We start from the raw sequence: 15,099 nt of genomic DNA on the forward strand, positions 1-15,099 counted from the left end.
TTTTTTTCCCCTCCAATTTTTCATGTTTTTTGGTTTTCTCAAAATATAATGTAACTTCAAAGTTCCATTGGAGAAAAACAAAAAAAAAAAAATGCAATCCCCATCAAAGAAACAAAGATGCATTTAATGATTTCATCTTACTAGTCCCTTTAGCCATATATCTGAAAGGGGTTTACTATTAAGCTTCTTGTTTAGCTATTTGCTAACATCAACCATCTTCTTCATCCATTGACTACCCTATGTATCAATAATTTAAAAAACTCTCCTTTCAACACTTCGTTGTGTTTTGCTAGCATAAAAACAAGTTTATAGCCTAACTCTCCACATGATACAATGAGCTATAATTCATTGAATTCCAATCTCCAATCCTTTTACTTTCTTTTATGTCATGTTCATTTGATTTTTCTTTTTCATTCTTTGACTTGGTGGGGGCAATAGGCATCTCTCTCATTTGGCTCCTACATTTTGAAGATAAGGCATTTCCTTTTTCTTTCTTTGTGTGGATGCACCTTCTATGCCTAGGTTTCTCTTAAGTTGAATAAAAAGCCAGTCTCCAATAGGGCCAATATCATCACTCCAACGACATGTTTGCTTATTGGCAGGGTGAACAAAGTGAGACTTTGGCAAGACAACAGTAAAAAGAAAGCATAGAAAAGTTGAAACCTTCGGAGTAGCTTTATTGTTATCTTGAAAAAAGAAGGAAACAACAAGATATTAATGAAAAAAAAAAATCTTTCCTATTTTTCTTAGAAAATGTGATAGAAGTTTGATAAAATTAATAATTAATAGTTTCCTATTTTCTTTCTATAGAAAAGGTAACAACATAAAACTGTTTCAGAAGTTTTACTATTAAGTCTGGATTTTATCATGCAGGGGATTAACCTTAAGCATGATAGATAACAAGTAAACCCTTGACTAAAACAATAGGATTGCAAATGAGGCTGCCATCTCTCCAACCTCATTACACAAAGGTGAACAATTTGATATCAGCTTACTAGTCTGGAAGAAACTTAATTTTTTTTTTACCTTTTGTTCATTTTTTTCATTTTTGATATTGAATATGCTAAAGCTAAATGTGATTGCTATGAAAGTGAATTACTTACAATAAGCATAAGAAAACTTAAAAAATGAATTTGTTTATTAACTTAATATGTTTTATAGAGAAATTTTATCATGCAATGATTTTTCCTTTTTTTCTTTCTTTTGATCATTGTATGAATTATTACAATAATAGTAGTAATAAATAACAAGTAATAGTTTTTATAATATAAAGTTTATGTGAAAAGAAATGCTTAAGAAATTAAGTTTTCTCTAAGAAACAAATGAAAAAAGGAGTGAAATAGAAAATAATTTTTTTTTCTTGTATTCACATAATTGAAGTATCCTAAAATGATAATTAAGCATATAGAGCATCTTCTTGAGTCAATTTTGGTGTTCAAATATTGAACTTGTGAATTTACTTGTTGGCTTTGTATTTGAACTGCCTTGAACTCAATGATTGGAATCTGAAATCCTGTGCAATTTTCATGCAAGTATTAGTTTGATGCCTTTCTTTGAGGTTATGATCTTTCCAAAATCCCCCTTGGTTAGATCATGAGTAGAATGAAAATTTTAGAGTCCTAAGTATGGCCTTTCTAAGGTTCTCTTTTAAAATACAGGTTAATAGGTTCATTATGTTGCATCACTAGTTTGGTATCTCTTAAATTCTATTATTATTATGCTTGCATTCCATATTTTGACAAATTGAAAATACTAGTAGACGTTGCTTTATGTTTTTATTATAAAGCAACCAGATTTTTTATTATACTAGAAACAATCTTTATATTTTGGTTTTTTAAAATTAAGTGTTTATTACATGTTCCAGACCTAAGCAGTTCAGTAATTTATTCTTTAAAGATGGTTTGTACTTATAAGTAGCTATCCAAGTCAAATAATCACCAAATTAAGCTTAAGGTGAAAATTTTCAAATCACGAAAATTTCACATTTGTCAAAAGAAATGAAAGAAAGCAAGTTCTTATGTGGAATGTTTATTTTTATTGATCTTAAAGGCTAAGTTCTTGGCCTGATTGCCGAAGAAGTTGTTGGACAGGTCTAAGCAGGTGAAGTTTGAAGCATTTAAAATAAATTAGAAGACCTGCGTAATGATAATTATTTGCTAGTGATAATAGTTGTAGCCTCAACCTTCTTTTGTTTATGATATTAAGACAATCGGTTTTTGTTGATCCTTAAAAACTTCAAACCTAATTTACAAATTTAAGGGTTGGCCAAAATCTTTGGGAAAGTAATAATACACTTGGAGACTTAGTTATCTCCTTACAAGGGTTGCAAATGAAGTAATTATCATTCTTAGTCTATTTCATGCCTCATTTCAAATCTGAATTTTTCTTACTTGCTTTATTGTTGCCCAAATTTCTTAATCATTTTTCATTCTCTAATTATTCTGCCCAAGAATTTGAATAGAACTTCCAAATAATCATCCAAATTTTCAACTCTAGACAAGCAACCACACTTGGACACTCATAGTTCCACTCTCCTTACAGTATAAGATTCTAAACTTAAGGAATTTTGATTTCTTGTTCAGTCTTACTGTCTACTTTGCATGTTATTGGTAAGATTATGGTAGCTCCACACAAGTGGAATGACATGAGTAAGGTACATGTTGCTACAAGGATGAGATGGAGACCAAAATTTTTTTGTCATGATTTGAATTGTTGCCCAAAGAAGGTTCTCTAATTGCCAGGGTATAACTCTCAAATTAAGCTCATTTGTAATGTATGGGAAAATTATATGCTAATAATGTCTGAAAGCTGATGGCTAGTGACGTTTGTGTCTATATGAATGTGCTTTTGAGTTTGGACCTTAATTTTCAATTTAGAGATTAAATATGGAATCTTGTTTTTTCTACAAATGTTGGAGATGTTACAATATTAGAACTATTGATTTTCTATGATGCCTTGATGTCTTTTGATAAACTTAGAATGAATTGTGGACTTGGGAAGGGAGGATTTCATCAATAAGCATGTAAGAAAACACCATAAGCACACGTCAGTATGAAAATGACTAAACTGGGGCATGGATACCAAAAAATGTAAACCTTGGACCTATAGTAAAATAATGGAAGTTCAAACTCTGGAAATCATGTGTTTTTCCTTTTTAAACTGATCCATGCATGGAAACATGAAAAAGATTGCTGAGGTTGTGGCCATTAACAATATATCCCTAGAGGGATAAAGCAACATCATGAAGAGAAAATTTGGAAAATGTACACCCTTCGGCTAACCTAGAACTACAAGCTAGAACAAGAATTGGTAATAACCATGTACCTACAAAATCTACTTATAATTTCTAGGGAACTTCAGAGTATATAACACATGTGTGTGTGCATGTTTGGATGTATATATATGTTTACAAGATAAAAACAAAACCTTGTACTAAATGTAGGCAAAGGTATTCACTAGATATGAAAATTTCCTTGTGTCATTTGTTGAGACCAAATAAATACCTATTTGGATGTGGTGATTATATTTCAACATAGCCCTCTTGATGGTTTGGTTCTTGAATTATGAGGCGGTGGTGTCTGTTGTACCCGTAAATTTTACTCTGTATCAAGTAATTACTAATTTATGGAAGCAAAAATTCCTTGTATCATGAAAGTAATATCAGTTTCTTGTTCATACTATTTTGTTTGGATGTTGGGTTCCTATATTGTTCAAAATGCGATTTTGATTGCTTGATTGTTGCAACTCATATTTCATATGTTGTTTGTATTATGCCTACAGGGTAATAAGATACCATCAAATATTGGACTTGCTGAGAAGCGAATATATCATTCTACTCTCAATGCTAATAATAGTATGCCTAGTGTTTTGCATCAGAAACACAATTGATAATATCATGGCCTCGCCTCCTAGTCCCAGTTGGTTTCTTTAGTTTTTGTCCATGAATGACACTTTATTCAAACAAGCATTGGTGTGTTGTTATTCGTGTAATCTTTTTTCTTATTCATAGAAAGAAGTAACTATTTAAATATGTTGTTCTATATCCTCATGGATCTCTATTAACAAAACATCAAATCTCAGAGCTTCTTGGCCTTTCTTTTTAGTGTCAAGTCACTTTCTCAATATGTTGATCTAAAAAATCTCTTTTGTGTTCTTGTAGGTTTGTTTTGTCCATGCTAATTGAGACTCACCATCAGTGTATATCCACTGTATGATTCTATTATTTTTTTGTGGAAAAAAAGGTTTATAATAGATATCATGTTCAGGAGAAACATTTTTGTTGACCTATGAGTTTTGTATTTCTCCAAATTTTGGAATATTACCATGAAGCTTTTGTGCCAATCTTGAAGGGGTTAGCCCTTTTCTTTTTTTGTTTACCCAATCTACACTTGCTATTGGCGTTGAAAGGGATCCAGAAAAAATTGCCATTCAGTTATGAGGTGGTTGGTATAAGGTCAAGCTGCTATTGCAGCATGAAATTGAATGTAACATCAAAAGAAAGATTATGCTTACTCAAATTCTCAGAAGAATTTTTTTTCTGATCCACACCATTTTTATAGTGTTTTGAAGGATTTAATGGGCAACTTCAGAAATGAGCCTAAAAAAAACTTAATAATAATAACCTATAGCTGCGGCCAACTCCAAAATGCAACTATATGCCATTTACTGGGGGCCAAAAACAAGATGTAGTTGTAAGAACCATTTGCTGCACTTTACTGTAGCTGCTACTATTGCTTTGACTTTTGTTGCACTTTACCTGTGGTTGCTACTATTACTTTAACTTGTGTTTACGGTCACCTTCACAACTGCAACTATAAGAAATAGTTGCACCACCTATGGCTATGCCATGCGGTGGTCAGCTTGGTGTGCAACCATAATTTGCAGGCACACCATTTCTGACCTCTAGTGAGGGTCACTAGCCGCTGCTATAAGACATTATTCCTGTAGTGCTCCTTCTTACTATTTGGACTTGGTTAATATCCTACAAGTTTGAAAATTTTGGGTATATGGTTTCTAGAGATGCATTTAAAGTTCATTCGTTGGAGAATATTTGAATTTTGAGAGTTGGTAGTGGAGTATTAATTTTTCAAGGTTGAGATTTGTTGGTTTTTGGTGTAATTAGTATTCGTTAGTTTAGGGATTCCTTGTCCCACATGGATTATGAATTGGTTTGGTCAATGCTTGGAGGCTTACATATAAGCCCATGTCCTTTTAGCTATCTTAGTGGCTTTAACCAATATTAGTATAAAGAAAGCTCTTTGCCAAGTAAAAGCCTCCTAGTTCGATATTCTTCCAATTGTGTAATTTTCTAATTTAAAAGTTAATGAATTGATTGCTATTTCCCATGGACATAGGTAAGACACTCGTATAGCACATCATAAATATTGTGTCCTTTCTTTTATCTTTGTTAATCTTATTGTTTTTGTTTCTATTTAGAGTTAGTTTACTTTGTTTTCTATTATATATATTTGGTGTTATTTAAGTCATGTGAGATTATGCAATACAACAATAATCATTTGAGTCCTTTGGTGTGCATTAAAGCAATAATCATTTGAGTACTATGGAATTAGGCCTTAAAACATTAATTGGTATTCCTGTTTGGTGCTATTTGAATCATATAGGACATAGGTAATAATTATTACATGTTTATATGCTTGTTGCTAGGGTATGGTGCCAATGCCTCGAGACAATATTACATTATATGGACCTTGCAAGAGGAGTTATAACTCATACATCTAATCCAAATTACAAACATATGATGTCATAGGAGATAGCATGCAAATGGAAAAATGCTACACTACCTTCCATCTAATGTAATTGTACCCATGGAATTGCACAACGAAATTGGTGCTTCTATTGGATTGCTCATATAATCCTCAACTAACATTTCCTCAGAGTATAGAGTAGGCTTCGGAGGCATTTCTAATAGCTCAACCTCTCCTTCCAACATCTCTAAGGCTTTGCTCATTGAAGAACGGTCTATGGGCTTCATCTGTATACACCATAGTGCAACTATTACCATTTTCCTAACAAGCTTCTTTTCATCTTCGGTGGCATCTCCCAAGTCTATGTTATCCCCTTGATCATATCTGTCATAAATCCATGACGGAAAATATATTTGACTCGAGTGCGCTACATTTGCATTCACATTCTTTCTTCTCCCCACCATCTCCATTAACAACATTCCAAAACTATAAACATCGGCTTTGTACGAGACACCTCCAATATTTTTATAGAACAATTCTGGAGCAATATATCCCAATGTTCCTCGTGCACTAGTGAGAGACACCATGCTTTCATCTGTTGAATACAATTTTGCAAGGCCAAAATCTGAAACTTTTGGTGTAAAGTCTTCATCAAGAAGAATATTGTGTGGCTTTATATCAAAATGTAGAATTTGCATGTCACAACCTTGATGTAAGTATTGAATCCCACGTCCCACTCCAAGTGCAACCTTATACAACCTTTCCCAGCTCAAAAAAGTGTTATTTTCTTCTTTAAGAAAAATAAACTTATCAAGAGAACCATTGGGCATGAAGTCATATATAAGTGCCCATTTTGATCCTTGTACACAAAACCCTACCAGTTTCACCACATTAACATGATGAATTCTTCCTATTGTTGCAACCTCATTGATGAAATCTTGTCCATTAGCTTTTGACATGACCAGCACTTTCACAGCCACAATGCGACCACTTCGAAGTTTTCCTTTATATACAGAGCCAAAGCCTCCTTGACCTAATTTATTTGCAAAGTTATGAGTCATCTTCTTTATGTTTGAATATGAGTACTTGATTGGTTGGAGATTTTTGTGACTCCGTAAGAATTCTTCAATACTATCATCTAATGATAGATGTCTCCGGTGGAACTTGTAAATCAAATAGGCAAATAGGCAAAACATCCCGAGCATAGTCCTTCCTATAACTAAATACAAATCAAATGTAAAAAAAAAATGGATATTTTAAGAAAAAGGAACAAGATATCAAAAACAAAGTTAAATCCAACAAGTACAGATGGTAGAAAAAACTATTCTACCTTCATATCAAGTAAAACACTAAGTTGTTGTGTTGTTAGAGAGCCATATGAAATAGCTACTTTAACAATCACTTTACAATGTACTGTTGCTTGGGGAGCAATTTGACGGAACTATTGGGGCCTTGGATAAGAAGACCCCAGTTTCAATTCCTTTGTTTTGACTTCTTTATATGTTAGTGGAGTTGAATTACACTTAAATTTGGGAGATAATTTTGAATTACATCTAAATTGATTTTGCTTTGTACAGTCAAACAAAGCAAAATCAATTTGAAGTTCACTGTACAACCTTCAAATGCAAGAATTCCAAGAATTTTCATATCAACTCTTTACAATATTGTTTTTACAAAAAATTAGTAGTTGGAATTTAGGAGGCTTACCAATAATACGCAGTATCCAGCCGCCTAGTAAGGAAGAGATGTAACAAATTAAAATTATGGACTAGTATAAGTGAGAGACATAAATAACATTAGAAGAGAAGACATGTAAGTGAAGAAAGCCTTACCAATCATGAAGGGGTTGCAGGAGGGATAGTAAAGATTGCAATGACTAAGTTCTTCTTGAAGTCCTATATTAAACCATCCGTGCCATGTTAGTCACAAGGAAGAATGCCCTCGATTGCCTAAATTTTAAATTTTTTGAGAAGCAAGAAATGGTGAGATTAATTAAGATGAAAGAACTCTAAATAAATCTTTTGTCTTATTCTGATGAGAAAATAATAATTGCAAGTAGCAACCTTACCTCGGAATTTTAAGGTTTTGGGATAAAGTAATCCCCCTGTTAACAATGAAAGTTAGATTTGTAAAAAATTAGGAAAAATGACAAAAATAAAGATTTTATTGAAAAGCAACTTCTAATTGGAGCCTTACTAATAAAGGGAAGGAATAAATCATTGGTTATAAGGAAATTAGGGATCAAAATTGAAGACTTCTATAAGGAAGATAAGATGGTTAGTATAAAATCACAATTCCACGACAGCATGCACTGTAACCCCAACTCCAAAGATCAAGTATGAAATCAGGCACTCTAAGATTATAAGATGGTTATCTTGTAATTTCTTTACTCACAATTTTTCTCTGAAGTGTCCGGGATATGTTCGTTCCTTGATCGGTGGCATCCAAAGCCGACATTCCCAGTGGAATCTGTCGATATAGTGGAGCAAACTTGCCCTTTCATTTCGCATTGGCGCTCGCAGAAGAGAGGCAAAAATGAAAGCTGAAGCCCCAGAAGCATATAATCTTGCAAATCTGACATCGAAAGATTGCTGGGCTCTGGAAGTGACTTCAACGGTTGAATAATAATAGATGTGCCGATGGTGCATGAATACGGAATATCTCCCACCGACACATATTCTCCGACAACTGCATAAGCGTATGTTGGTGAGGAAGAGGAAGAGCCTGTAGTGTTGCATGGAATTATATGAATGTAGTTGTCGTCCCTGATTGACTGCTCACAGTTCATCAAAACTATTGTATAGAATATTGATTCAGAAGGCGAAGAATAAGCAGCACTCCATTTATAAGGCAAATAATATGGAGATTGATATTCAGTGTAATATGCACCAATGGAATGAAGAGGACTGGAGATCAAACAGTTGTCCTTCTTTTGCCCAGGATCCACTACCCGAATTGTATAATTCTGGTAGTTGATCTGGGTAACTAAGTATTTCCCACCATGAAGGTTTATCATAGTACGATTGTTTTCACAAATCAATTCATACTCAGGGTAACCGCAGCTGGGGGGATCGTCTTGTAATCGAAAAGGGTAGGAAATGTTCCTCATATCTCCGCAGGAAGAGGGGCTGCATATCTGGTACTTGTGATGCTTAGCAACACAAACTGAAAGGAAGCAGGCATGGATGACTACTGTCATGAGGCCTACTCCCACGAGTTGTGCCTCCCTTAACATTATCAACTGAGAGAGAGAGAGAGATGCTCTGTTTTTGGGTTGTGAGTTCCACAGAGAGAGAGAGAGATACTCTGTTTTAATTGCAGCTTTCTTCAACATATTATTCTTCCCCAAACTGTTTGATTTTTCAACAGGGACCACACTTTCATCCTATCACATCCAGCCAACTGTGAGCTTCCCATTATTTAGAATCACTATGTTAAAAATGATGCTTGAAGTTATTATGGTTTATATTCGAATTGTTTATGTTTTAAATATTACATAATTTTTAGGTTTCAACAATGGGAAAAGGATAAAGAAGTAAATAGTGATAGACCAATTTTCTACAATTTTTTCAAGTAAATTTTAAATTCTGAGATAAAACTAAATTTTTATTGTAGCAGTCCTCCATCTTTTTTGTATTCCCTAAAAGCACCTGCTTCCCAAACAAACAAAGTTCTTCTCCCTTTGCACAAAATTTTCAAATCTAATTACATATATATAAAGTAGGGGAGAAGCAGTGCAAATTACAACTATAGAGATAAGCAGTTGCTTAAAAATGGGCATCTCTTTATTCTTCTTCTTCTTGTTTATGAGATTGTTTGCAGAGATTAATGGAGGGAGCCAAGATGATGAGTGCAAGGCGTCAAGGTGCAGTCACCACGGTCCAGTCATCCGGTTTCCGTTCAGGCTAAAACACCAGCCAGAACACTGTGGATATCCGGAGTTTGAGTTATCATGCTCAGAAGAGAAGCGGACCATACTAGAGCTGCCCTATTCAGGAAAGCTCTGGGTGAAGGAAATAAATTACGCTTCTCAGGAGATATTTGTCCATTACCCGGATGATTGCCTTCAAAGGCAGATTCTAAACTTTAATTTATCTGCCTCTCCCTTCCAGTTCACAGGCGACACAGACGACTTCTCCTTCTTCAATTGTTCTGAAAATAAAACATATGAGCTTTCATCCATCCCTTGCAATTTTCTCTCTAGTAACCCAGTTTATGTCACTTCGTCCTTTCGGTCTCTCGCTAAAGTGAACTTATCCTCTTGCCGGAAGATTTTCAATCCTACACTCCCATATTATCATACATATGGAGGGGAATACGATACTTTCATGAATTGGTCAAAACCTATGTGCGGAAACTGTGAAGCAAAAGGAAACAAGTGCCAACGGAAGAAGAATAATAGCACGGAACCTGAAATCGAATGCATTGATGAACCAGCAAAAGGTACTAAATCCCGCTTCTTCATCATTTTCACCTTGCAAGCCCTTTCTTATCTCCTACTATGATTTTAATATGCAAACGAAATTTTCTATGATATTTCTTATGTATGCTCTGTTTGCACCATAAAATTGGATTGAATCCTTATGGATGTGAACCAAATTAACTACTATAGTAATGGATGTTAACATGCAATATTATTTATTCATTACAAGCTAGCTACAACAATTAGGCTTAGCTAAAACAATCAAACCTGTAGAAAGGACTGCAAGGGCCTAGGCTCAAATCCAAATACACCAACAATAATTATACGCATGTTACGGCGTGATGTAATCTATTATGATTTTACTAATTAAAAGAATGCAAGAAGCTGATAAGTTTATTATCTTTTACAGGTGCCCCAATAGATAAAGTACTGGTGCCTACAGGTGATTTCCTATTCATCTCCTTTTCAATGATGAGGGTGATGTCATGAATCATGATGATGATTCTTAGTTTCTTTCTTCTTTCTTATTTGCTTACAAAAACGCTTTTTTTTCCCAATGTGCAGAAGTAGTCCTTGGTTTCCTTCACTTCACTTTCGGAATCCTTATAATCTTTATTATCTATCGCTGTAATAAGTTGAAAAGAGAGCATAGAATAAATGTTCAAAAGTTTTTGGAAGATTATAGAGCTCTAAGGCCCTCAAGGTACTCCTATGCTGATATTAAAAAGATCACAAATAATTTCAAGGACAAACTAGGTCAAGGAGGCTACGGGATTGTTTATAAAGGAAAGCTCTCGAATGAAATTTTTGTTGCAGTGAAGATCCTTGATGATTTCAAAGGAAACGGAGAAGAGTTCATTAATGAAGTGAGAACAATGGGTACGATACATCATGTTAATGTGGTTCGTTTGCTCGGGTTTTGTGCAGATGGATACAAGCAAGCTTTGATTTGTGAATTTTTACCAAATGAGTCACTAGACAAGTTCATATTTTCAGCATTTGGTAATAATTATTCTCTGGGTTGGCATAAGCTTCAGGATATTGCTATTGGCATAGCTAAAGGTATTGAGTATCTTCACCAAGGTTGTGATCAAAGAATCCTTCATTTGGATATCAAACCTCATAATATTTTGCTTGATCATAACTTTAATCCAAAGATTTCTGATTTTGGTTTAGCTAAATTATGCTCTAAGGAGCAAAGTGCAGTATCTATGACAACAGCAAGGGGACCATGGGTTATATTGCACCAGAAATGTTTTCAAGAAATTTTGGGAATGTGTCTTATAAGGCAGATGTTTACAGTTTTGGTATGTTGTTGATTGAAATGGTAGGGGGAAGGAAGAATATTGATGCTACAGTAGAAAATACAAGTCAAGCATACTTCCCAGAATGGCTCTATAATCATTTGGATCAAGAGCAAGAGGTACACATCCGAATTGAGGAAGAAAGTGATATTAAAATAGCAAAGAAACTAAGCATCATAGGGCTTTGGTGTATCCAATGGTATCCAATAGATCGTCCTTCCATGAAAATTGTGGTTGGAATGTTGGAAGGAGAAGAAGGCAATTTAGTTATGCCTCCTAATCCTTTTACCTCTATGGGACAAACAAGGACAAGTGTTAGAAGACGCAAAACATCTATCCAACCAGAGTTGACAGTCATATCAGAAATAGAATAAAAAGTTGTCTATTATGAGTGTTTAATTTAGGTAATGGTCATGTTGTAATAAATGGTGATAATGTAATCTCGTTATTTATTGCTATAGTTTAACAAAATAGGCTGCTTTTGAGGCTCCACCTTTATTAATTGTTTCTTTCCTTGCACTAATTGAGATCTTCCAGTAAAGTTCGTAGATGGATTTGAAAAAATAAAAAATGCGAAAGACTCTTGTTCTCCGAGAATAGGCTTTGAGGTTAGGTAAACAACTATAAAAGAGCTTATTAAACAACTAGCCTCAAACAAATAGCCTCAGTCATTATGTTTTGCTTTCTTGGGAGAAGCTTCAGTACTATTAAGGTGGCTAGGAGGAGTTGAGAAAAAAAGGAAAATTTTATGTGGACAAGTTTTCATCTTGGAAACTAGAGCTTTGCATCATGGAAAGAATAAAATGAAACACTGAGAAGTTTTCATAGACTTGTTCTCATGTGATTTGTTGCCTTGTTACTTGTGAAGATCTCGCAATATTATTTTGCATCTTGCAAATTAGACCTAGGAAACTACAAGGTTAGGTTCTCACAAGAAAATTTGAGGCATGGTGGATAATATTTTCAAAAATTATTTTTAAAAATAAGTTTTTGAGAACAATTCATAAAAACAATTTTATATCATTTTTAGGAATAAAATTCTATTTGAAATTCTAAAAAATAGTTTTCTTTATTAGTTCTTGGTGAATGTAATTTACCATGCAAAATGCAATAAAAAAAAAAACACCAATCACTCTGTTTTTCATGATATTTTTATTCTAAAATCTGTTAGATGTATTTTTGAGGTTGGAAAATAATTTGTTTTAAAAAATAAAAACTAATTTTAAAAATATTTGCAAAAAAACCTTCAATGTGTTAGTTGAAAGTACGTCTTTCCTTATCGGAAACCACTTAAATTAGTTCTTTCGGGGTTAGGGTTTGTTATTAAAAAGTTTCCTAACTCAACGATGGATATAACTACATTGTTGAATCATGTGAACCCTATTGCTATGTGTCTATTTTCTTTTTCTTTTTTTAAATCTTTAAAATTTTTAAATCATCCCCACAAGCATCATCATTTCAAGAGGTCTATGAATTTTTATAATCGACTACTTCTCACTAATGGTCATGGACCATATAGTCCATTGTATGTATGTGACCAATTTCTCACTATGTTTCATTCTTTGTGTGATCCATTATATATAAGGTCTATTTTCAATTTGTGTGGTCCATACAACTATATAGTGCATTATATATGTGTGACCATTGTCTCCCTATGATTCATTCTTTGTGTGGTCCATTGTATATGGGGTCTATTTTCAATTTGTGTGGCCCATTGTATATAGGGGTACTCGTCGAGTTCATTTTCTTGGCACTAAATGGAGATTTGTCGTTGCACTTGGAGGGACTTGATTCCTTTGCCTTCTGAAATATCCAATGTGCTGGATGAGATAAAGGGAAGAACCCATGAACCTCCCAATTATGAATTTGTATGAAAACATAGAAAATGAATTTTAGAAAGAGGATACATTAATTGATTTTTTGGTTTTGTCTTGTTTGATTGACATTAAAGCCACGAAGCTAGTTCATAATATAACTAATTTTTATGAATTTCTAAACCTCCAAGCTAGTTTAATAGGTTCTATCTTATCTATACAACTTTTTCCATGGAATATTAGGTACCAATCAATTTTTTGAGCAACATGTTGTCCTTTTCATGGAATATCTCAATCACTGTGTTACGAATCTTATCATATTTTTTGGATATTGATTATGACAATGAATGTCAATTGGCGTTCAACCTCTCAAACTTGATTAGTTTAGTCTCTTATGTCCCTAAGGGCCCAACGAGAAAAGAAACTGATGCATGTATCATTTTTTAGGTAAGGGACTACAACTTGGACTCATGAGAGATCATTTTTTGTTTGTAATTGTATATCTTTCTCTACATGCCTACCTTGAGAGTAATTTAGATCAAGTGACTTTAAATTATTCTATTTTTTGTGAGTTTAAATTAGCATTCTAGTTACCTTCATGGAATTTGCTTTTAATAGTGAAACCTAACTTGGTATCCCTTGCATTTTCCAATTTGGAAAAGGATGCTTTTAGTTAATTAATGTAAGGCTGTCTAGATTCTAATTTTAGTTTTTATTAATTTCCTCATAAATTGTATGATTAGTTTTTTTATTATTTTTTTATGATTTTTCTCTTAATAATAAGGAAACAATAAGTTCTCTAGAGCATCTCATTACTTAATAAGAAAATTAATGGTAAAAAAAAGGAAAATTGATGTTGTAAGCCTCAATTTTTTGAAAGAGATTTGTTTAATTTATCTTAAAACTAAATAAATTGTAATTCGACTTACGTTTAAATAGAACTTAATTTTATTAAATATTTTATTATATTTTAAGACTTATGTTAAAAGATAAGCATGACCTGAATTCAAAAGTGAGCCTAAAAAGCAGTCTATTGTACAAACATTGATCTCATTCATCATGAACCATTGATTACAACATTTGCTAACTACACATTCATAAATAATAATAGAAAAGAAAAATATTGATTTGGCTTTAACAATTGTCTTAACTTGTCAAAGGTTTCAATGAAGGATCATACACTCATCACGTAATATAATTTCATCTAGATTGATTTGAAGTAGGATATAGGATAACCATAAAATCCTAACAAAATTTATTTTCCAAAAAACATTTTTAGTAATTTCAATCCTCACCTTAATCAACTTGCATGAGTTACGCTTTCTATGGAATAACAGGTTTCTAGGCAAATACTTCATTTTTTAATTGAATCATAACTTGTTCATGTCTTCATAGAATAAGACATTTGTTAGAACCTTGATACTAGTTTAATGCATTTGTCCTATGTATAGACTTTTATTTTTTATTTTTTTATTATTCATAGAATAACAAGTATGAACGTGGATTGTCTAATTTTACTAGCATTTTAAAAAAAATTAATTTATGAGAATAGTCATAACATATTTCTTTATTATTTTCTAGAAAAAAAGTATTTGTGAACTTAATTTAAAACAATTTTCTTATTCTATGTTTCCTCAAAGTACCATACTTTTATGTACATCGCAATATTTTGAGTTCAATCTTTATATATATGTCTTTCAAAGTGGTTTTGAGTTTAGTATAATGATCTTTTGAGTAATAATTGGTGGAATTTATCTTTTATTTTATTTTTAGTAATTACACATCTTTATGATATATATCCCATCTCAAGGTTATTATAATGATTTCCCTCCCTTCTTTGTGGGTTTTCTTTC

The 15,099-nt window shown here is 33.0% G+C and overlaps 1 protein-coding gene and 1 pseudogene across 3 annotated transcripts; one reads left to right on the forward strand and one right to left on the reverse strand.

Moving 5' to 3' along the window:
• Nucleotides 1-5,625: 5,625 nt before the first annotated feature.
• On the reverse strand, nt 5,626-9,124 carry LOC100258805 (rust resistance kinase Lr10). Of its 3 annotated transcripts, none has more exons than XM_010648465.3 (5): nt 8,100-9,124; nt 7,774-7,809; nt 7,538-7,600; nt 7,413-7,436; nt 5,626-6,918 (listed from the first exon to the last, which is right to left on the reverse strand). In XM_010648465.3, the coding sequence occupies exons 1-5, from the start codon at nt 9,037-9,039 to the stop codon at nt 5,798-5,800; spliced, it is 2,184 nt and encodes a 727-aa protein (XP_010646767.1). In that variant the 5' UTR covers nt 9,040-9,124; the 3' UTR covers nt 5,626-5,797. The 3 variants fall into 3 exon arrangements, with proteins under 3 accessions (XP_010646767.1, XP_010646766.1, XP_010646768.1); XM_010648464.3 differs by having other exon boundaries at nt 5,626-6,924; XM_010648466.3 differs by having other exon boundaries at nt 5,626-6,738; nt 8,100-9,123.
• Nucleotides 9,125-9,360: 236 nt separating this feature from the next.
• On the forward strand, nt 9,361-11,931 carry LOC100263974 (rust resistance kinase Lr10-like; annotated as a pseudogene).
• The last annotated feature ends 3,168 nt before the right edge of the window (nt 11,932-15,099 follow it).

This window comes from Vitis vinifera, chromosome 16 (genome assembly GCF_030704535.1).
Source record: "Vitis vinifera cultivar Pinot Noir 40024 chromosome 16, ASM3070453v1".
Lineage (NCBI taxonomy): Eukaryota > Viridiplantae > Streptophyta > Magnoliopsida > Vitales > Vitaceae > Vitis > Vitis vinifera.